This window comes from Nylanderia fulva, unplaced genomic scaffold (genome assembly GCF_048542155.1).
Source record: "Nylanderia fulva isolate GAGA-0341 unplaced genomic scaffold, ASM4854215v1 Scaffold99, whole genome shotgun sequence".
Taxonomy (NCBI): Eukaryota; Metazoa; Arthropoda; class Insecta; order Hymenoptera; family Formicidae; genus Nylanderia; species Nylanderia fulva.
Window position 1 is genome coordinate 113,598 of NW_028191123.1, and position 25,407 is coordinate 139,004.

Genomic DNA, 25,407 nt, shown 5'->3' on the forward strand with positions numbered 1-25,407 from the left:
TAGGTATGTCTGTATATAGAACACATCGTACATTATATCACGTGCACCTTAGATGACTCGTGTATACATACAGGCCTAGTTTACACCGATATACTTTGATACGCATATTAAGCTGGGTCTACATTGGTCGTAGAATCGTAGATCATAAGAAAATTGATTCAATCATAGTTGAATGTAAGGAGAATAATCGACTGTGATTGGATCAATTTTCTTACGATCTACGATTCTACGACCAATGTAGACCCGGCTTTAAGTACTACTGACCAATCATAGTCATTCTATTTTTTAGAAGAATGGCTGTGATTCATCAGTACGGCGTTTGATTCTTGTATCAAATAATCGGTGTAAATAAATTTGTCAGGTGACATATAGCATATACACAGACACACGTGGTTGATAGGGTTTTTTGTATTCTCTCCCATTCTGTTATCTTGGCGATATGCGTAAGGAACCAGCGTGCCGCTTTACTTTTCTACTTCTTCGCGCACGGTGAACAGACGTGTTTTCTCACGACAAATCGCACAGACATTAAAATATATAATTTGACTTCAACAGTATATTTATTTTCTTTGATCCTGCCAGTATATTTATTTTCTTTGAGTCGAGAGTCGATGTTTAAGTTTCTTAAAGTTATTTTGTGTGTGCGAAATCGTGAAAGAGCGGTTTATTAATAGACAACGTGGCCGCACCTTTGGGTATAAAGACAGTGATTTCTCCATACGGAAAGAACAATTAGTTAGTTGATTGAAGATGGCAAGCGTAAACGTGGAACAGATCACGAAATTCGATGGGACTAATTTTCAGCTCTGGAAGTTCTAAATGACTACTATATTAGTGGCTAAAGAACTGAAAAGCTACGTAGATGGGAGTGTGATCAGACCAGGAGTAGCAGAGATCACGTTCGCCACGTGGACAATGAATGATGCGGCTGCCATGTGCTTAATATCAACAGCAGTAGAATATTCCTAGCTGGAGTATCTCGTGACGTGCAATACGGCTCAAGAGATGTGGAGCAAGCTTTGCAGCATTCACGAACAGGGTATCGATTTTGTAACTTTTTCTAAAGTGAAAATGTGAAAAGTGAAAAATTTCCGCCAATCACGCATTGATTTTAAAATGAAATCGATGTACAATTGGTGGAAATTTTTTACTTTTCACGTTTTCACTTTAGAAAAAGTTACAGAATCGATACCTTGAGCTCGGTATCGAATTTGTTACATTTGTAAGCGGAAGATATCCCGAAAAGACAGCGTATAAGTCGATAAAACAGCGGTACCCATATCGATTCAGCAAAAGTAGAGTCCTATAATCAGAGAGACGCAAACTCTACCCCCACCTTGAGTCCTACTCTACTCCCACCTAGAGGACTTTACCCCCACCTTGCCATCGCCGCCATCTTAGGCCCTTAGGTAAAGTTATAATGCGCATATCAGTGAAGTGTCCTGCAGTTATTTAATAGAGAAAAAAACATTTCTACTTACCGTGATTACAAATGTGCATTTTTTAAAATGTACAACACATTAGATAGGATTCTACAACATATGAATTACGTGGAACCTTGGGAGCCTAACATGGCTGCTATAATCGACCAATCAGAAAGTAGGAACAAGATCGCGTTTCTCTGATTATACTCTAAGCGAAAGGTCTTGACAATATTGTAAGAAGAATTCCCGAGAATCGACAGGAGCGCTGTGATAAGGATGACAAGCAGAGTTTAGAAAAGATAGCGTAAAAGAAAAATAGCGTGTGGATGATGAGAGTCAAGTAGAGACTAGCAAAGGTGAAAGATCGAAGGACTGATTGGAAGCCGAGTAACCGTTTAATCAAATAGTTGTGAGAGGGAATTAAAATTATAGTCATAGTATATACGAGTTTATTTTATATTATTTTTCTTTTCTTTTCTTATTGTTTAAATAAATTTTTTATGTTATTTTTTATTAAAAACAAAATTTTGGTAATTACTTCTTGTACCACTTCTAGCTTACACATTTGAATTAGAAATTTCACGCATACAGCATGAATCCAAGCGACGGCATTGCCTAACATATATCTAGGGATGGGCGATGTTCTTCGATTAATCGGAGATGTCGATTTTTTAATCCAAATAATCGATTATATTTTATCGATTTTTTTGTCGGTCGATTAATCGATTTTCGATTTTTATGAGGCAATATCGAAATAATTATACCTATCTTTCCTACATGAGTGCGTTCGAAAATTGATTTTGTTGGTGTTGGGAAAAAAGATAAAGTTGGTAGTATTGAAAATTAATTGGGAGAAACAAAACGCAGCACTGGTAATTTTCAATACTGCCAACTTTATCTTTTTTCCCAACACCAACATTCCAACATAACATAACATTTCTTAACATCTTAATCTTGCTGCACGAAGGAAACAAAAAAATGCGTCATGTGTCGTGTGTGACGGGAGATATATTTCGATTTTGTCTCAAAAATTGAAAATTGCTGAACTTTTTTCGTATTTAATGCGAGTCAGCGATGGATGTCATAAACGGTAAGTACTAACTATTAAATTTATATTTTTTCGATTAAGTATATCACATAACCTCCAACATCTATAATCTATAATTTTGTTTGATTTCCGATGATGATAACGTGATGATAATTTCTTTAATTGTATACATATTTCGTATTTATTTAAGGAAAGACATATCTCCGGGAGGGGATCAATGTGTATTAGATTATTATTTTATTCTTATCATATACCCTATATGTATTCTTTTAATTTTAGATAACGATAAGGCATTCGAAGAAGCATTTCACAATCTGTATGGAAGTGAAATCGAAATCAGTAATGACGACGAAGAAATCGATACACAAACACTGTTTCAATCTATTGATGATCTGGATTGGTGAGTGTAAAAATTGTTGACGATTTATGGCCTTGTTCAATTTATTTAATTTAATATCTGCTTTTTTATAGTACATTGATCGAGAATACAGAAGATGATTCTCGAGATTCTCAAGTAGTACTAGTGATAGCCCAAGAGCTCCAAGAGGAGATCACGCCAACTGAAGCCTCATCAAAAGGTTCAGGCGTAACAAAGATTATCACGCCAACTGAAGCTCCACCAAAAAGTTTAGGCGTAACAAAGATTAAATCTGAGTAAGTTGTTTTTAGTATTCTTTGCAAATTTTTACCTTTTTTAGGGGTCATTCTGAAAGATTGTCTTAATCTTAACTATTATTTAATATTTAATAGGTCAAAACAACCAAGTGCAGCGTGGCAATATTTTGAAAAAGAAACTAATGTTACAGCCCGTTGTAACATTTGCAATAAGGTGTATAAACATGGCGGGAACACAACAAACTTGTTTCAGCACCTTAGTGCAAGCCATGCATTGTTTTGCCCCCAAGCTAATAGACTGAAGCGAAAAGTTCATGTGACTTCTGGATCTAGTGACGATTCTACTGATGATCCTCCACAGTCGAAACGAGGAAAATTCAAATCACAGGTAAAAAAAATATGTAAATAACAAGTAAAACATAAAATAAATATAAATATATAAATGACAAGTATATAAAGTAATAAAAAGTATATAAATAACAAGTAAAAAATAAAAAAGTATAATAACAAGTAAATAAACAATTATAGTAAATAGAAAAATGACTGATTCATAAATTTAATAAAACAACAAATACTTTTGATTACAGGGAAAGTTGATTAGAATCGACGAAGCATTTGAGCGTACGAAATCATTTTTAGGTATGTATGCCATAAAAAAATCTTTATTTAATTTTTGATTATTTGACAAAGGACTTGTGATTTTATTTTAACAGAAGGAGGCAAGACGTCTGACAAAATTACAAATGCCATTTTGTATATGATCGCGGTCGATAAAATGCCATTATCTACAGTGCACAACGAAGGCTTTAAATTACTCATGAAAACAGTAGCACCTCTCTACACTGTGCCGAGCAGAAAAACCATGACAAGATTGATAGACGTCCGATATGATGTATTGAAAGAGCGCTTTATAGCCACTCTCAAAAAACTTGATTCTTATTGCATAACATGTGACAATTGGACAGATGTCGGCAACCAAAGTTATCTAGGCGTCACTATCCACTATGTAACTCCACAAATCAAAATGAAGAGTGGATGCGTTGGAGTTTTTCCGATGAGTGAAAACCACACATCACAGTACCTCGGAGAGTGTTTAACTTCAGTTATAAAGGACTTCAATTTGGAGCAATCGAGAATTACGACAGTCGTTACGGATAGTGCGGCCAACATCAAAAAAGCTGTACGCGACTTCGTGGGACAGGACAAACATTTGGCCTGCTTTGCGCATACTCTATCTCATCTCGTACCAGACGTACTAGTCGCTATGCCCACTGTGCGGGAAACGATTGCAAAAGTGAGGGCTATCGTAACAATTACAAGAAGAAGCGTCGTGGCTTGCGATGAATTAAAGAAGCTGCAAATACGAGACGGAAAAAACGGAAGGAACCACGTTAAAATTTATTCAAGATGTTCCTACACGTTGGAACTCGACGCTCTACATGCTAGAAAGATTTCTTACTCTCGAGGAATATGTTTATCCGGTTATGTCGAAGTGTCCGACTGCACCAGATATGTTAAAACGAGAAGAAATGCAAATGTTGAAAGATGTTATATCCCTCATGAAACCAGTCGAACGTGTCATCACTGAAGTCAGTGGAGACTCCTATCCAACATGTAGCGTTATTATCCCGTTAGTTCGCTGCCTGAAAGTGGCTGTTCGAGAATATAAGCCTTCAACAAAATATGGACACGAGTTTAAAGAAAAACTTGAAGCAACGATTAATAGACGATTTAAAGATTTTGAGTTGCATAAAATACTAGCCATTTCAAATATACTGGATCCGAGATTCAAAAAACTCCACTTTGAAAGCGCTCTGGCTGCTTCTTCTGCAATATCGCGAATTAATGATTACATTAAAAGGGATACTGTACAAAAAATGTATGAAAAAGTACCCATTGAAACGACAGCAAAAAACGATCTCTGGAGTTTTCATGACCACTTGGTTGCGACTACTAAAGCTGACTACGGTGCTCACAGCGAAGACGTTAGTTTTGAAATAAGACAATATTTCAGCCAACCAGTCATCCCGCGCTATGAAAATCCTCTCAAGTATTGGTCATCAATGAAACTCGCATTTCCGTCATTGTACAAATTGGCAATAAAATACGTCAGTATTATTGGCACGTCGGTGCCTATCCGAACGGCTGTTTTCTCAAGCTGGCGACATCAAAACCGACAATCGAAACAGACTATCCGGTGAGCACTTAAACAAACTGTTGTTTCTCGGTTCGCTTGCACGAAAGGATTGGGGTTTAGAGTGACAACAAAACTGTTATACTCCTGCAACTGTATTACTGTATTCCTCTTTTGTGACTGTTTTGTTTTTTTACTAGATAAGGCATGATATTTTTTTAAAGTAAACGGTGACAGTTCCTATTTTCTATCTAACATTTCCTATTTCTGTCATTTAATTTTCAGTTTTTTATTCGAAAGTTTATTCCAATGTAAAATAACTGTTAAGTATATAATGTGTTGTAACTTAATGCAATTGAGTGTTTTGCTATTCTTGTGACCTTTTATTCATTTATTTAAAACAAATGAGTTAAATGAATTATATGTATATATATATATATAAATTTTTAGGTAGAAGAACTTTGGGCACAAGGCACAACTGGAATGTATTAATAAAAAACAAAAAATAACAAGATATTATAAAATTCAATAAAAAAATAATAACCCTAATTATCAATAATTTTTTATTCGATTAATCGATTTGTCGATTTTTTCAAATAGAAAATCGATTTTCAAAATCGATTCTTTTTTCAAAAATCGATGTTATTAAAATCGATTTTATTTTGAATATCGCCCATCCCTACATATATCAAAGATTGAAAATATGACGCGACAACTTCGAGATCTCGGTGAGCGAATCTCTGATACGGCGTTGATGGTTAAGATACTCGGCAGTTTTCCCTCAAAATACAACGCATTAATCGTACAGCCTGGGATAGTGTACCTTTGGCAAATTAGATTATCGAGAGCTTGCGTGAGCATTTAATCAAGGAGGAAAACAGGCTGACGAATGACGACAAAAAACAGCCCTGAGCATTGTGACAAAAAAGGATACGGGCGAGTTTTCATTGAGCGCGTCACGCGTCGCGTCATTTGGCGCGTCACAAGTTAACCAATCAAAACATCCCATTTTATTGCATAATTTATGACGCGTCTTCTTGAGTGAGGCATCAGTAAGATTGTTTTATTTTAAACTTTTGGATGGAATCGCGCATTTGCCATGACGCAGCCCGCCGATAATGAAACGATATTTATAACTTCAAAATTATTATCTAAATATTTTTTTTTAGTTCCAATTATTACTCCGTTTGACGATGTAGCCAAACGAATTAGTTAGTAGATTTTATGCTATTTTTATTGGTTATGTCATGCTTCGCTGTATTGCTTGACATAAAAAATAGTTGTTTTTTAAATTCTTTTATTTACAATCTAAAAAGTATAACATACAAACATAATACAAATGTTTATAACAAGTGTAAATTAAACTAAAGCGATTTATTTGAAATTATTATGAGCAAGTTAAAGCATCAGATGTCTTGATAGTAAAAATTTAAAGTTTGATCATTCATTATTACAAACATTATATCTCTTATTTTAGTTCTGTGATAATTGTGATGTTGTTATAGAAGGCAATATAGCTGCCCACGCAAACACATTATTCCAATTGTAACAATCATTATATTAGGTTCTGTTGAATTTGTACATGCATTATCCTTGATTTGTCGCGACGCGTTCAGTGTACATAAGAACGATACTGTTTCAAAATTTTCGTCTCATTGCGTCGTGACGCGCCGGATGACGCGACGCGTGACGCGCTCAGTGGACACTCGCCCTATCTCGAGTACAAGGAACAACTCGCAAAAAACTGGCGAAAAGAACTATAGAAATTCGAACAAAAAGGTCAAGTGTTTTTATTGTGACAAAATCGGACATTTATAATCAGATCGTGTAGGAAGTGGTAGATATCGCTAATAAATCAATAGGAAATATTTAAAAACCGACCGACTGGCTATTAGTGATGATGTTCCTTTATTAGTACAGCAACGTTTCGACCACAAATTAGGTCCTCTTCAGGCTAATCAATACAATAAAATATAATACAAACTTATAGAGAGACATTTAATCAGTGTAATATGACCAAATTATACAAAATATAATAAAGACTTATAGAGAGACATTGAATCAATGTAATATGACCAAATTATACGGAAAAACGTTAACAAAAAATATAATAAAAAATAAAAAAATAGTATATTAGCTAACAAGTGCGGGGGATCGTAAATCGGCCGAGAGTGCGGGAGATTGGCGCATGAGGCGAAGCCGAGTGTGACAATCCGCACGATCGGCCGATTTATGACCCGCACATGTTGGCTACGATATTTTGTGTGACCGGTGCGTGGAAAGGGAGCCCTTTCTAAAATCCCATTATATGTATAAAGAGCGACTTTTTGCGCGCCGGTTGCACAAATAAAATAAAAAATAAATCTTAAAAATTAATAAATAAAACGTAACCTGATGCTAATATAGAAAGTGTCTACCATGAAGCGAATAAAACTTTGGTCGTCACTTCACATGTGCACCCCAACGAGTTACAACATTAACTGATAGTGATCATAAATGTTCATAAACTCAAGTTATAATACTATTATTAACGCATTTTAATATCCTTGACTTGTTTTGTTTTTTTCCTTTTACTGTTTTTGTATTATTCTTTTTAGTTTATTGTATCATTTTATGAAAAATTTTTGGAATTGTTTTTATTATCTTTCCGGGTTTTAACATTTATGATCGCTATCAGTTAATGTTGTAACTCGTTAGGATGCACATGTGAAGTGACGATCAAAGTTTTATTCGTTGTTTGGTCGCTTCATAGTGAACACTTTCTACATTAGCATCAGGTTACTTTTTATTTATTAATTTTTAAGATTTATTTTTTATTTTATTTTTTTATTATATTTTTTGTTAACGTTTTTCCGTATAATTTGGTCATATTACACTGATTCAATGTCTCTCTATAAGTTTGTATTATATTTTTTGTATTTTTTTAGTATTGATTAGCCTGAAGAGCCAATTTGTGGTTGAAACGTTGTTGTACTAATAAAGGAACATCACCATTAATAGCCACACACACACACACACACACACAGTCGATCGTTTTTAAATATTTCCTATTGATTTAATCTTACTGGCATCCAGCTTTCTTACTTTGATAAAGATAGTAAGGCAAACATGAGTGCTCTTATCACGACCGAAGGATTTATATTGACAGATGCGTTCGTGTTAAGTGCTGCAAATCGTGAAAAAAACGACTTCTGAGCAACAACGACGGTGATTCGTAGTACGGAGACAGTACGTGCTCGCGATATATAACTTTTTATTGTAATTGGTTTTCAAATTTTAAAGAGTGTTCTGGATCAATCTTTCTCGGCATAATACTGTATGCGAAATAAGAGGTTCAGGTATAGTGCCAAAAAAGAGTTTAATTAACGGAAAATGGTTAAATTTTAATATCGAGAACGTCGCGTACGTTCCGATTTTTTGAAAGAATTTGTTTTCTATTGGCCTATGTACTGAAAAAGGCTTGAGCGCGGTGATGACAAAGAAATATATTCAAATCATGCGTGACGGCAAGGTCGTCATAGAGGGTATTAAACAAAGCAATCAGTTGTATAAGCTTTGTTATATCCCTAAAAGATATAACTATTAAGGTATAACTATTCATGTTACATCCGCTTGACGACGGGCACTGACCGCGTAAAAACGCATACGCTGCGAGATATACGCGGAACCGAAATTGCCCAACGTGTAAGCAAAGCAGAAGGACTTTGAATTTACTTTGCTTGCACCTAGGTCCTTGATCGAGGGGGCCCGTTGCCAGGCACTCCTTCCGATCAAGGAACTTCCAAAAAGCGAGACTATAAAAACGGAGTAGGAGACACGCCCGGCAGTCGCTCTCGAGTCGTTAATTAAGAGTAACCTCGCTAACCGCGTGCGATCTATAACATCTTATCGCAGTTGCGCGCGCGATTCATGAAGTCATACGTAATCGCTTCCGCTCAACTCCTGTCCAGTAGTTAAGTAATACAAAGTGTAATATTGTGAAAATAAAGATAACGTCAAGTGTTTAGTTCAAATAAAAGCTCTTTAATAGTGAGAACGTGAAGTGAATTAATACAATAACCCCGATCCAAGCCCTGACGCCCCGGATCCTCATCCTAATTTGGCGCGACCCCTTGTGTCCGACCCGAGGCACATAACAGCTTTTTATCGAACCAGCGAACAAAGTCCATGACAAAATACACACGACTTTAGAGAGGAACAGCCTGCAACTTTGGCATGACCGCTTAGGACACATAAATAAGCAAGCGGTGAGGAATTCAATGAAGATAGTTTCCGGCATGAAAATGGACGACATCAAGGACTTCTTTAGTGAGCCGTGTCAACTTGGAAAGTCTCATCAACAATCCCAAAATTGGAAACGCGAGTGAAGCGACAGCCGGGCGAATTTATTCACAGCGACGTCTGTGATCCCATGTCGGTAAATTCCCTTAGAGGAGTAAGATTCTACATCGCTTTCAAAGATGATGCATCTAGTTTCCAATATGTATTCTTCATTAAACATAAGTCGGATGTATTGGTTTCAAAGAATACGCGCAGTTGGTCAAAAATAAGTTTAATCAGCACTGATAATCAATAATAGACAGGAGTATATTAATAATCCCATGAGATAATTCTTAGGAGGCCAAGGAATTCAACTCTAGACCACGGCTCCTTATACACCGAAGTAAAATGAACGATCGGAGCGCGACAATCAAACGATTATTGAATCAGCGCTGACAATGCTCGAGGCCAAAGGTCTACCACGTTTTCTATAAGTAGAGGTCGTCAACACGGTTGTACGAGTATATGTCATCAACAGGACAGCGACTTCTCAAGTCGAGAATGCAACACCATATGAAATCTGGCATGGGAAGAAGCCTGACCTGTCGCACATTAGAATATTTGGATCAGAAGCCTATTCGCATATTCCGAAGATACAGCGAACAAAGCTCGATGCAAAAGCAAAAAAGGCATTACTAGTTGGTTATCATGAGAATCATGAAATTATCGGCTCTATGATTCATCTTCGAAGAAGATCTATGTCAGCAGAGATATTACATTCAACGAAGTGTCAACCTGTGTAAAAAGCGAGAAGAAGGAAGTAAATATCAAGTTTGAGATATCGGCTAAGGTAAGTCACGATCCAGTGTTACAAGACGACACCGTTCCAGTGGGAGAAGACGAAGTCTTCGCCGACGCACAGGACTCGTCAGGCGAAGACGATAATGCCAGATAGCAAGAAGGTGAGGTGCGTCAATTAAGAAATCGCGAGTTGATATTCGCTCCAGAAAGATTCGAAGCTCACCTTGTAAAGTTTCATGAATCAGCGATGTACTTAGAAGCCATCAACGGCAAGAATGCATCGGAGTGGCAAAACGCTATTCGAGAGGAACTTGATGCACATAAGAAAAACGGAACCTGGCCCATTGTCCAGCTACCCATGGGGAAGAGAACCATCGATTCACGTTAGGTCTTCAAGATCAAGAGGTCACTATTTGGCGATATTCAATGATATAAGGCACGTCTCTGTGCCAGAGGTTTTTCACAGTACGCAGGAGTGGACTTCAAGGAAATATTTTTTCCGGTGGTACGCTATGACACTCTACGTACCTTGTTAGCCGTTCCGACAGAAATGGATTTTGAAATTTGTCAGTTTGATGTGAAACTGGCATTTCTCTATGGAAAACTTAGCGAAGAAATATATGAGGGTGTCAAGCAGTTTAAACATAAGTGATGAGAACGCGGCGTGTAATTAGTAAAAGAGCTATATATATGGATTGAAACAAGCGTCACGATGTTGGAATTTGAAATTCACTTCCTTTTTAAAACAATTTCAGTTCGAAATCTGTAGGGCAGATAAGTGTATCTATAAAGGCTTAGTTAAAGGATCAACTGTATTTTTGGCGTTATATGTAGACGTTTAATTCTAGTAAATACCATAGATATAATCAACAAGGTTATAGATACACTTTGTAAGTCATTTGACATAACTGTTGAGAAAACTAATATTTTCGTGAGCTTAGAAATAGAGCGCAATCGTATATAATAAGTCAATGTCCATCAACACAGTTATTTTAATAGAATCATAACGCATTTTAATAACAGATTTGTGGCCTTTAAATATACCAACAGACCCCCAATGCTGAAATCTACAGATGAGAACGATTTTAAGTTAAAAATTCCTTATCAAGAGGCAGTCGAAAGTCTCAATTTTTTCTTCTTCTTCTTCAATGTTTAATGACCTCAGCGAACCAAACTTGGTCTCTTCTTGCCGGCCACAAGTTCAACAGCGTATAAAGTACGATACCGGTAGCCCCGCCGAGCTGAGTAGTCTCCGTGTAAGTGTAGGCGTGTGTATAAATGTCAGTGTAAATATGAGTTGTAAGTGTATGCGTAATATTTCCAAAAAAGTAATGCGTAACTTCGCATATATGTTACCTCGCGGCCATATTAGATGCGACTCTTGTCTCAATTGTTTGGCGATTGTCAGTTGTTCAAACATTTTATACGCGATAAATGTTGTCAACCGGTATATGTGTAATTATAATTAAATACATTAGGAGACAGTAAAGCACATAATACGATATCTAAAAGAGACAAGAAATTTGTCAATAATTTATCAGAGCAAAGGAGTTTATCCCCACTTGCGTATTCAGATGCGGATTATGCCGGCGACGTTGACACGCGACGATCAACTTCCGGATATGTCTTCTTGTTAAACGGAGGCCCAGTGATCTGAGGTTTACAAAGACAAAAGATAGTCTCATTGAGTACAATGGAAGCCGAATATGTATCAACATGTACATACAACTGCGAGAGAAGCAATTTGGTTGAGACAGTTACTCAAGAACATTGAATATCGACGTAAAGGCCCGATTATATTGAATACTGATAATCAGAATGCGCCTCATTAAAAACCCTGAATTTTATAAAAGCACCAAACATATCGATATTCGATATCACTTTATACGAGAAAAATATAATAACGAAGAAATAGACATAAAGTATATTAACACTAATATTCAACTTGCGAATCTATTTACAAAAGCGTTGTCGAAAGATAGATTTAGATTGTTAAGAAAATGCACCGGTATGCTGAATGTAAAATAATGTACTCAGTGAGTGGGAGTGTTAAGTATATATCTGTATATAGAGCACATCGTATATTATATCACGTGCACCTTAGATGATTCGTGCATACATACAAATTTGTCAGGCAACGTATAACCATAGATATATATATAATAAATTGCGCATTCCGTGAGAGGAGCTGAAGCCGAAACTAGAAAGAGAGAGCAATATGTGAAGTCGTTGTGTCTTTCTCTAACAGGCGAGTTAGTGAGGATGTGAAGAAAGGGAGAACTGGGGAAACATCCTAGTCTCCCCTCTGTACTTCTCTCCACTCTCTGTGGTGTGCTAGGGAGCACGACTTTCGGACTATCTCTGTCCTTTAGTTTGTGCTTCAGCTGGCTTCTAAAAACGCGCAATCTTCTTCTTCTCTTCTATGGCTGCTAGGACTATGAGCTTGGACTTCCGTTTCCAATGCAAACGTGGTGTATACATGAAGTGTGAGTGCGAAGAGTTGAGGGTGATTAGAGGGTGTAGAGTGCAGAGAGAGTGGAGAGGATAGTTTGAGGAGGAAGCGGGAGAAAAGTGAGAGGGTGAGAATGTAGTGTGAGAAATAATAGTTGGACGGAGAACGTAGGAAAGAGAGAAATAGGAAGCTGGATGACAGCTGATTGTGGGCAGGGAATATAGAACATATAGAAAGAAAGCGTGGTGCAGAAAAATAAAGAGCAGGCGCTAGGGAATAGCTAGGGAATTTAGGAAGTAAGAAGCAAGGAGTAGGGAGAACGTAGAGAGGTGCTAAGTAGGTAGAAAGGAAAACAAGGAAAAGGAGAATATAGAGAGAAAAGTGGATAAGAATTGGAATATAAGGGCTTAGCAAACATGTTGAGTGGAAAGAAAGAAGGAAACAAGGGGGCTGAGGGAGTAGGAATACTAGGAGCGATAGGTAAAAAAGGAAAAGAAAAAAGTGGCAGTCTAGAAAATATAGAGGATTTGTTGAAGAGAAAAAAAGGAAGTTTAAGGAAAAGAACGGAGAGGAGGGCGTAGAGATTTTTAAGAGAAGCAATAAAATAACGAGATCACCGGAGAAAGGAGATAAAGAGGATGGGGAGAAGGGAGAGATTAAAAGAATGTTAAAAAATATGTGGCAAGAAGTGAAGGAGACGATGGGGAAATTGAGGGAGGAAATAAAGGAGCAGAGAGAGAGGATAAGAGGAGATAAAGACGAGAATGAAGATAATAAAAATAGGAAGATAGGGAGGATAGAGAGAAGGGGAGGGAGATGGTGGTGGTAAAACTGGAGAAGGAAGAACAAAAATGGGAGGTGATGGAGAAGAAAAAGAAACTGAAAGGTAGAAAAGAAAAGATAGACACGGATTTAACGTGGAAAGAAAGGGAGATAAGACGAAAGTTGGGAAAAATAGCAAGAAGAGAAGAGATAAGAGGAGAAAGGACATGGATAAGTAATGGCAAGATAAAAATAGGAGAAAAATGGTGGAGATGGGATGAGGAGAAGGAAGTTTTGAAAGATGAGAAGGGAATTGTAAAGAAAGTGGTAATGGGGGAAGAGGAGAGGAGAAAGAAAGATGTTCTGAAATAGAGATAGATAGGGAGAGGAAAAGAAAGAAGAGAGGAAAAGGATGGAAGGTGGTTTTCTGGAACGTAGCGGGAGTAGGGAACAAGGATACGGATTTTTGGAAAGGATTAGAGGAATGGGATGTGATAGTGTTATCAGAAACATGGATGGAAGAAGATGAGAAGATATCTGCCGAAAGGATACGTATGGGGAGTACAAAGAGCAAGTAGAAAGAACAAGAGAGGAAGAGCGATAGGAGGCATAATCATGGGGATAAAAAAAGAGATTGCAGAGAAAAGAAGAAAGATGGAGTTGGATAAGGAGGGTTTTGTGGTAAGAAGAGTAAAGGTAGGGGTGAAAAAATGGAGAGTGATAAGAGTATACGTAGCAGAAGGAATAGAGAAGGCGTGCAGGGAGATGGAAAGGTGGACAGAGGAGAAGGAGGAAGAGGTTTACACGATAATAGGAGGAGATTTTAATGCGAGGACGGGAAAGGAGGGGGGAAGAGTTAGAGGTAAGGAGAATGCAGGAGAGGAGAGGATTTGGGAAAATAAAAGAAAATCGAAGAACAACTTAATCAATGCAGAAAGAAGAAAATTGCTCGAATTTTTAGGAGAAAGAGGATAGAGCATACTGAACGGTAACTCAAAGGGAGATGAAGAAGGGGAATGGACATTTACAGGAGAAAGAGGGAACACAGTAATAGATTATGTAATAGGAAATGAGGATAACGGAGAGAAGGTGAGAAGGTTAAGAATAAGAGATAAGGTCATTCGGATCATCATCCAATAGAGGTGGAGATAGAAGGAAGGCAGAGAAGAGAGAGAATAAAAACTCGAGGAGAGAAGAGAGAAGTATGGAATGAGGAAGGTCGTAGGATATTTGAGGGAAAATTGAGGGAAATAGGAGGAAGAGAGAAAGAGATAGATGGAGAATGGGAAAGAATAGAGGAGAGGATGAAGGAAGCATTGAGAGTAACAGAGGAGGATTGGAGGAAAGGGAAGAAGGAGAAGAGAGGATGGTGGGATGAGGAGTGTACGTAGAGAGAAGAAAAGGAAGGTAAGGAGGGAGCTAAGGAGATGGAGGAGGGAAGGAGGAGAGGGGGAGGAATATAGGAAGAGAAGAGGAGATTATAAGAGATTGTGTGAGAGGAAGAAAAAGGATGAAAACGAGAAATGGGAAAGGGAGGCAGCGGAGGTGAAAAGAGAATCAGAGGTATGAGAAATAGTAAACAGGGAGAGAAAAATATGGAAGGGAATAAATGAAGAAATTGAGATGAGAGAGTGGAGAAAATATTTTATGAAGCTGCTAGGAGAAATGGAGGAGAGAAGAGTAAGAAAGGAGAGAAAGGAGGAGGAACAAGGTAGAGGAGGAGAAGGAGGAGGAAGAGAAAATAAAGTAAAGAGGAAATCTCCACTTGATTCCTCTCGACCAATAGAGCCAAACGCGATGTTATTGCGACAGTTATGAAAGAAAGAACATCTGAAAAAGGAATTTGAATCCTATGGTTGGGATCTCAAAAATTCCCCTGGTTCCTTCTCTTAACATCCCCTGTAAAGAAATAGGCGAGAAAAATATTGGTCCGAAAGTCGGCTGAATCGGGACTCGAACCCGAGACCTTCCGCTTGCCGGGCGACTGCTCTTCCAACTGAGCTATTCAGACACTTACAAATAAATATTTTTCTCAATGTTTATACCCCCCTACCCACCCAAAGCGTCGTAATTAGGTCCAGACGCGACGAACAACACTTATTGAGTCAGCTCTTTTAATTTTTAAAGCCACAATCTCCACTTGATTCCTCTCGATCAATAGAGCCAAACGCGATGTTATTGCGACAGTTATGAAAGAAAGAACATCTGAGAAAAATATTTATTCGTAAGTGTCTGAATAGCTCAGTTGGAAGAGCAGTCGCCCGGCAAGCGGAAGGTCTCGAGTTCGAGTCCCGATTCAGCCGACTTTCGGACCAATATTTTTCTCGCCTATTTCTTTACAGGGGATGTTAAGAGAAGGAACAAGGGGAATTTTTGAGATCCCAACCATAGGATTCAAATTCCTTTTTCAGATGTTCTTTCTTTCATAACTGTCGCAATAACATCGCGTTTGGCTCTATTGGTCGAGAGGAATCAAGTGGAGATTGTGGCTTTAAAAATTAAAAGAGCTGACTCAATAAGTATTCTCATTATTGTTCGTCGCGTCCGGACCTAATTACGACGCTTTGGGTGGGTGGGGGGGTATAAACATTGAGAAAAATATTTATTCGTAAGTGTCTGAATAGCTCAGTTGGAAGAGCAGTCGCCCGGCAAGCGGAAGGTCTCGGGTTCGAGTCCCGATTCAGCCGACTTTTGGACCAATATTTTTCTCGCCTATTTCTTTACAGGGGATGTTAAGAGAAGGAACCAGGGGAATTTTTGAGATCCCAACCATAGGATTCAAATTTCTTTTTCAGATGTTCTTTCTTTCATAACTGTCGCAATAACATCGCGTTTGGCTCTATTGGTCGAGAGGAATCAAGTGGAGATTGTGGCTTTAAAAATTAAAAGAGCTGACTCAATAAGTATTAAAGAGGAAATGTTAGAGGCAATAAAAAAGCTGAAAGTAGGAAAAGCGACAGGGATAGATGAGATCCCGAATGAGGTATGGAAGTATGGAGGAGGGAACGTGGAGGAATGGATACTGGAATTTTGCAACAGGATTTGGAGAGAAGAAGGCTGGCGGAAGAGATGGAAAGAGGGAGTGATAGTACCGATAATGAAGAAAGAGGATGGAAAAGAGGTAAAGGATTATAGGGGAGTAACCTTGATGCCATCATTGTATAAAGTATATACGATGATACTAACGGAAAGATTGAGAAAGGAGGTAGAGGAAAAAGGGATAGTGCCGGAAAATCAGATGGGGTTTAGGAGAGGAATGGGTACGATAGACAACATCTACGTTATGAATTACTTAATTAATAGGCAATTGGAAAAAAAAGATGGAAGGTTGACAGCAATGTTCGTAGACTTGAGGACAGCATTCAATTCAGTGGACAGGGAGAAGTTAATGAAGGCAATGGAAGAGAGAGGAATAAGGAAAAGATTAAGAAGAAGGATAGAGGAGATGATGAGGGAGACAACTTGCAGGATAAAGATAGGGGAGAAAGTTGGAGAGAAATTTTGGATAAAGAAAGGTGTAAGGCAGGGTTGCCCATTAAGCCCAATGCTATTTAACATTCTAATAGCAGATTTAGAGGAAAAAATGGAGAAGATGAGAAAGGGAGGAGTGAGAATAAGAGAGAAAAGGATATATACATTAGCGTACGCGAATAATATGGTGTTGTTGGTAGAGGAGGAAGAAGAATTGAGGTGTATGATAGAAAGATTAGAAGAGTATTTGGATAAAAAGAGATTGGAATTGAACGCGAAGAAGACGAAGATAATGAGATTTAGGAGAAAGGGCGGAAGATGGAAGAAAAGGGAGTGGAGATGGAAAGGAGAGAAAATGGAGGAAGTGAAGGAATTTACATATCTGGAATACAGACTACAGAGGAATGGAGGACAAGAGGGGCAGGTGAGGGAAAGGATGAGGAGAGCGGCAGCTATTATAGGGTAGGTATGGGGAATAGGGAAAAGAAGGTTTGGAAAAGAGATTGGGGGAGAAGATTATGGTTGTTTGACAAATTGGTGTGGACAGTGATGAGCTACGGGAAATATGAAGGTGGAAGGAGAGAGAGGGAATGGAAAGAATAAAGGAAAGGTACTTGAGATGGACATTAGGAGTAGAAAGGAGGACAACAGGATATATGGTGAAGGAGAAGCTGAGAAGAGAGAAGTTGAGGATAAGAGCCGGGAAGAGGGCGTGGAATTTTGAAAAGAGAATGGAGGAAGGAAGAGGAAGCAAATTGGCAAGGAAATGTTGGAAAGAAATGAGAGAAAGAGCGAAGGAAGGAAGGATGGGATCGGATTGGGAAAGAGAAAGGGAAGAGTATTTTAGGAAAATAGGTAGGAGGATAGAAGAGGTGGAGGAGAAAAGAGGAGAGGAAGAGGGATGGTTTGGGGAGTTAATAAGGAGAGATTTGGAAGAGCAGAGGAGGGAGAGAAAGGAGAGAATAGTAAGGTCAGAATTTAACAAATGGTACAAGGAGGTTAGAGGAAGAGTACCAGAATATTTAAGAAAGGATTGGGGAGAAAGTAGATAGAGGAGAGTAGCAAGATTTAGATTAGGAAGCAAAATATTAGAAAGCAGGTACTGGGAGGAGGTGGAGAAGAGGAAATGCAGGATATGTGGAGAAGAGAAAGAGTCATGAGAGCATGTATGGAAGAGATGTGGATTGAAGGGAGAGAGGAAAGAGAGTTGGCAGGAAGCTGTGAGAGAGATATTAGAAGAAAAGGGAGAGGGAGATAGAAAGAGAGAGAGATAAGAGAAGAGAGAGGAGAGAGGAGAGTACGGGGAGATTAAGAGGGGAAGAAGGATGATTGGAGGAGTAAATGACACGAGGGGGACAAAAGGGGAGAAAGTTAAAAAAAAATGAAGGCAAGAGAAAACGGAAGTCCCAAAAGCGTATGTGTGTGTGTATGGGGTTGGGCAGAAGCCAAGGGGAGATGGCCTGGTCAACGGGCGACCTAAAGCGGAAGCCCAAGCCCTAGAATAATTAGGCTCAAGTTAGAATAAGTTAGAATTGTTAGGTTAAGAATATATTGTAAAGTTCTATATTGCGTATGTGTTGTTTATGTAAATTTTTGGTTTTTGTACATTAAGAATTGTATGTGAATCGTAATCCCAAGGGGAACAATAAATGATCTACTACTACTACTACTACTACTACTACTACTACTACTACTACTACTACTACTACTACTACTACTACTACTACTACTACTACTACTACTACTATATTAGATTTATACTATATATTGTATATACAGGGTGTCCCATAATTCGCGAATCACCTTTCATGGGCAGATAGAGTGTGTTAAACTAAATAGAAAAGTCCTGTATCGTTTTGCGATATTCGCAATAATTATTGAGTTATTAACTAAAGTATCTAAACGAATGAGCGGGTAGAAAGCGATAGGCCGGACTCGATGTGCATGTACCGCTTAGTATCAAAAGTATCATCTTACTTTTCGGCGCCACTACATTGGTCGCCGCTCGCTGCATGACGCCGCCTCTCGATCAAATAATGCTTTCTACCTGCTTATTTGTTTAGATATTTTAATAAATAACTCAATAATTATTGCGAATATCGCAAAATGATACATGAATTTTCTATTTAGTTTAACACGCTCTATCTGCCCATGAAAGATGATTCGCGAATTATGGGACACTCTGTATATATATATATATATATATATATATACATGTATATAGTATAACATTAATTATTTTAATGCAACTTTTAAATTATATAAAACATACATTTGGATAAAGCAAGTGTAAAGTGATTATTTTCACTTTCTTCCCCTTCTATCGCCTGCTATGCGTCTCCCCTCTGTACTCCTCCCCACTATCTGTGGTGTGCAAGGGAGCACGACTTTCGGACTATCTCTGTCCTTTAGTTCGTGCTTCAGCTGGCCTCTAAGAACGCGCAATCTTCTTCTTCTTCTCTTCTATGGCTGCTAGGACTATGAGCTCCCATACACCATTATACGTTTCAGATGTAGTAGTTGATGAAGTTCATTAGATATTCAGCTTAAAGTTTTGAACAAATGAATAGATCTTCGAGAAAGTCTAGGGTCCTTGGAGAACGCTATCTTGTGGATGTCTAGCTCAATAATAGGGTTTATGCATTCGAATGTAGGAAATAAAATCTTCAGAGGAGTCACTATTATTAAGACAGTCAAAGAATATATGATTAAGGTCTTGGTTATTATGACCACAACTACAACTAGAACTAGATATAATATTTTTATCCCATAAGTGGAAATTAGTAGCGGTATGATAGGATCTAATACGAGAAATGAGAGTAACAATCTGTCTAAGCAACAACAGACCAGCAGAAATTACCAAGGAGAAGAAAAAACAGACTCTAGTAGGTTGAAGTACCTAGCACCCTTATAATTGCTTTGAGAATAAAGTGTTTCTATATGGCTTTATCGTTAGCAAATTTTTTAAACTTAGAATATAAGTTAGAGTAGTGACATTTGCACATGAGTAGCGGGTCAGGGAGGTGAAGAGACTCCTTTGCAATTTCATCCGCCTTCTCATTACTAGCAATACCTCTGTGAATCGGAATCCAGCAAAGATGAATAGTTAATTTACGAATTTTGCATTTATGTAGTGAGCTTTTAATATTCAAAATTAATGGATAAGTATTTCCTGTAAAAATAGGATTACTAAGATTAGATAAAACGCTAAGAGAGTCAGTAAAAATTATAAAATCAGCAATTTCCCTATTTGAAATAATATTAATAGCGTGAGAAATGGCTGACGCTTCCGCCTCGAAAACAGAGCAAAAGTTATTTATTCTAACAGACAACTCCAAATTAATAGCTGGCGAATAAATGGAATAACCCACCTTACTTTCACTCTCAGAGTAAAACCCGTTAGTATACAAGGGGATGCATTGAAAGTGTTGATCTAAATATTGATTAAAAAGTTCGTGATTAAAAAGTGATTATATTGGGATCCTTGGCGAGGTTAAATCCTGTATCTGTATCTAAAGAGGGAAAGAAATAAGCAATATTATAGTCAAAATTAAGATACCCTGGAAGAGGATATTCTTCAATTTGACAAAATGAGTCTGATTGTTCCAAGAAACGTATCTATTAATGGGCTCAGATTAATCCTGTCAGGAAGTAGTAACAGGAGGATATTTTTAAATAGGAGATTGAGTGGATGAGAGAATTGAGATGTAATTTTGCAAATGAACTTTTGAGTAAGGAATTTCCATCTGACTTTCAGAGGTTGTTCTCCGTTCAGGTCTAACAGGACGTTTGTAGGAGTAGTTCGCATTAATCCAAGAATTGCTCGAAGAGATGCAAATTGCAAGCGGCAGGGCTTGATATAAGAGACTTCTTCGAGGGGATGAAATGATTAACATCCCCAGTCAATAACCGATCTAATAAATCCTTTATAGATATTCAATAACGTTGAAGGATGAGCTCCCTATTTTATCGCAGATATGGCCTTGAGAATATTGATTCTCGGGTTTACTCTCAGTTTTATCTGATTAATATGATTCTTCCAGTTTAGCTCAGAGTCCAGATATACGCCTAAAAGTCGCGGGGACTAAGAAATAGGAATATTGTCATTGTTAATTTTTATGGAAAAATAATTTGAACGTGCAATCTATTATATATATCTATACGTATAACACAAAGAGAAACCTGAGAGCGGACATGAGGATTCAGCGGGCGCGTGTACTAGTGCGCCTCCTGACAAAGTGGACATAAACTACGTCGTGACGCTTGATAAAAAGCACGGTAAATTGTTCGATTCCGTGATATGGTTTATGTCCGAACTATTCAGCTAAAAACCAAGTTGAGAACCGAACAGCTGAGTTAGACAAGGCGCGCCCGCTGAATCCTCATGTCTGCTTTCAGCTTTCTCTCTGCATGTAGTTTCACGTGGAAAGTTTCAGGCCGAATTCACACCTTGGCAGAAAAGCAGAAGCCAATCAGAACTCGCGTTAGTTAATCAGTTTGCTACCACCAAGTTTACTACCTAGTAAGCTTACTATCAACGCGAGTCTGATTGGCTTCTGCTTTCTGCCAAGGTGTGAATCCGCCCGCAGGCTTTAACAAAAAAGCAGGAAACAGAAAAGCAGAAGCCAATCAGAACTCGCGTTGGTTAGTAAGTTTACTACCACCAAGTTTACCTAATAAGTTTACTATCAATGCGATTCTGATTGGTTTCTGTTTTTCGGTTTTCGGTCTGCAGACCGAATTCATACCTTGGCAGAAAAACAGAAAACTGAAAAGCGGAAACCAATCAGAATCGCGCTAATAGTAAGCTTACTAGGTACTAAACTTGGTGGTAGTAAACTTATTAACCAACGCAATTTCTAATTGGCTTCTGGTTTTCTGTTTCCTGCTTTTCTGTTAAGGTGTGAATTCGGCCTTAGAGAGGATTCACACCTTGGTAGAAAAGCAGAAAACAGGAAAACAGAAGCCAATCAGAACTCGCGTTGGCATTAAGCTTACTAGATAGTAAACTCGGTGGTAGTAAACTTACTGCGCTAGTTCTGATTGGCTTCTGCTTTTCTGTTTTCTGCTTTTCTACCAAGGTGTGAATCCTCCCTCAGACTGCTAAGCGAAGACAAATTTGAATCCGGTTCAATCCCTATAAACACCTATAAACACGTAAGCGATAGTCCAATAAGAAAATTTCTTATTTGATAATACAATTTCCTCATTGAACAATCATTTGCGTTCCGACATCCGACTACGACATATGACGTATTGTAGAACGGGCCATATGCCTTATAAAAGATTTTTTTTAGAAAGCATTGTAAAAGACGATTAAGGTTCTTTGGTCCTCGCTGATTATGTCGGAACCCAGCAAACACCAAGTAACTATTATATAACTGTTAGTTATAATTTCCCACTCAACAATGTAAATGTAATATAACACACGTGTTATATTATATTGTTGAGTGGGAAATTATAACTAACAGTTATTTAATTGTTATTTGGTGTTTGCTGAGAATCTGTCAAAAGCGAAAAATATATACACTGAAAATGTTTGCGTGCTTTTTTTTATATAAAAATAAGATATTTCAATCAACACTACAAAATTCTTTATTATTGGCACACTTGCAAAATTTTCCGAAAACTAACCTTTTCCCTTTATAATCAATCAATAGCTGTAAAATGACTGTAATATAAAATCTAGTCAGTTTGGGCTTTGCATATGCGCAATTATTCCGCATGACAAAGTCCCTTGTAGAAATTTATTACTACTAATGCCAATTAATCATTTATTTCGAGTACTTAAAATACTGATATATAGTAATTTAATCCCTTATAGAAATGTATCACTAGTAACGCCCATTTATCACTTATTTCAAGCACTTAATCACTTATTTCGAGTACTTAAATTACTGTATATCAGTATATTAAGTACTCGAAATAAGTGATACATCCCTTAGAATTATTAGATAGAAATTTATCACTAGTAACGCCAATTTATCACTTATTTCGAATACTTAATTACTCATTTTGAATACTTAAATTACTGTATATCAGTATTTTAAGTACTCAAAATAAGTGATTAATTGGCGATACTAGTGATAGATTTCTACAAGGGATTTCTATAAGGGATATTTTAATTATTTTAGGACTGTCGATTAACTGTCAAGAGAAGGATAAATTTTTGCATAATTTTACAAGTGTGCCAAAGAATTTTGTACTGTTGTTTCATTGAAACATCTTTTATTTAAAAATGGCACGTAAAAATTTTCAGTGTATTTTCTTGCTTCTGACGTCACAATCCAACATGGTCGCAGCGAAAACCAAAGAGTCTATAGGCTTTTATTTGGACACTATAATTAACACATTGCAATTGGAAATAGCACAATTGGACACAATATATATATACAGAGTTTACCAAAAGTGTGGCAACCCCTAAATATCTCGGAAAATATACGTTTTACAGAAAAGTGTTTCGAACAAAAGTTGTAGGGTTTAAAAAGATCCACATACTGATTCTATCAGATTGACCTTGGATGGCGTCGTCAAGGTCAGGTCAAGGTCACGTTGATTTTTTTAAATGGCACCCCCTACATTTGATTGCATATTCTTATAGCTTAATTCAAGAGCTTTCCAAAGCACTATAATAATGTTCATTTTTATTACGTACTTTGCGAGTTATGAGGGTTTAACGTTAGAGTACCGCCGGTTTTAACATTATTCAAGGTATACCACATGGAGGTTACTCGCTCGGATTTGCATCTGTTGTGTGTGTGATCCAGTCAACTATAAGACAAGATCGTTCGTGGATCCAGTCAGCAAAAGCAAAGACCCAACTGAAACCATATCTGATCGAAATTTTCACCTGTTATTGCTTGTATTGCCGAAAGTATCTGATTCCTCAACATATCCTCATATTTCGCTGAAGTCAAATTACCAAAAAAACTGCTCCATAAAACGTGTATAAAACATCTCGTTAGTTCCTTTATTTACCGCTATGTGACGCACGATACATGCAGTCTAACTCGCATTTAACATTCAACTAAGAATGTATAAAGCTATCAAAGAACGAGCACCTTCTAACTGCAGCTTTGAGCAAGTAGAAATTAATTGTTATCGTCCAAATACAACGTACGATTAATTAAAATTAAACGTTTTAAAAATGGCTCGCGAGTTGTCGGAGGAGAGGATTGGCCACCTCGGTCACCAGATCTAACTCCTCTTGATTATTATCTATGGGGATACCTGAAGAGTAAGGTTTACAGAACAAAACCTAAAACCATTAACGAATTGATACAGCGAATAAGGGATGAAATGGCTTTGATACCTTTTGAAACGAATCGTAAAGCCATTTCTACATTCTACCAAAGATTAGCATATTGTCAGGAAGTCAATGGCAGCCACTTTCAGCATTTACTTTAACACATTAAAACACATTAGCAATTGTCTGGTGCAACCTAACCTAATCTCTGTATACACGCACCGCACGCACGCACACGCATTTCGAACAATTATTATGATAAATAAGCATCCACAAATTTGTTTACTATGTTTACTATGTCGATTACTTTCCAGGTCTTTAAATGCTCCATTGTAATTTGGTTGGGTCTTTGCTTTTGCTGACTGGATCCACGACCGATCTTGTCCTAGTTGGCTGGATCCACGACCGATCTTGCCTTATAGTTGACTGGATCACACACACAACAGATGCAAATCCGAGCGAGTAACCTCCATGTGGTATACCTTGAATAATGTTAAAACCGGCGGTACTCTAACGTTAAACCCTCATAACTCGCAAAGTACGTAATAAAAATGAACATTATTATAGTGCTTTGGAAAGCTCTTGAATTAAGCTATAAGAATATGCAATCAAATGTAGAGGATGCCATTTAAAAAAATCAACGTGACCTTGACCTGACCTTGACGACGCCATCCAAGGTCAATCTGATAAAATCAGTATGTGGATCTTTTTAAACCCTACAACTTTTGTTGGAAACACTTTTCTGTAAAACGTATATTTTCCGAGATATTTAGGGGTTGCCACACTTTTGGTAAACCCTGTATATACATATATATATATATATATATATATATATATATATATATATATATTGCACACTGTTTATTTCGACACAATTTTAAACACAGTAGCTTTTAGACATAAGATAATAATGTTTATAAGGTCTGTCCCACTACTTATATTTCGGAAACGGCTTAAAATTATGAAAAACCGCGAAATCATTTCGAGAAATTATTTTTTTAAGGGAATTGCGGGAGTTGTCTTCCCAAGAGAGTGCTTCACAGCGTGTATATAGATATACTGAAATAGTACTCCTATACGCTCTCTCCACTTTACCCGTCTATGCGCAGACCGACACACATTTTCTTAGTGACCTCAATATATTTTGAAATTTAAAAGAATACTAATAATCTATACTAATATATAAAGAAATAA

The 25,407-nt window shown here is 37.5% G+C and overlaps 2 protein-coding genes across 12 annotated transcripts in view; one reads left to right on the forward strand and one right to left on the reverse strand.

Moving 5' to 3' along the window:
- The window catches only part of magu (SPARC related modular calcium binding-like protein magu), a 202,282-nt gene that overhangs the window by 105,477 nt on the left and 71,398 nt on the right, over positions 1–25,407 (reverse strand). The window lies entirely within an intron of this gene.
- LOC114934344 (E3 SUMO-protein ligase ZBED1-like) lies at positions 2,083–5,770 on the forward strand. The gene is given in 8 exon segments (XM_085490168.1): positions 2,083–2,514; positions 2,752–2,872; positions 2,944–3,126; positions 3,223–3,475; positions 3,675–3,726; positions 3,801–4,459; positions 4,461–5,284; positions 5,672–5,770. Coding segments are annotated over 8 exon segments (2,112 nt in total). The 5' UTR covers positions 2,083–2,498; the 3' UTR covers positions 5,676–5,770.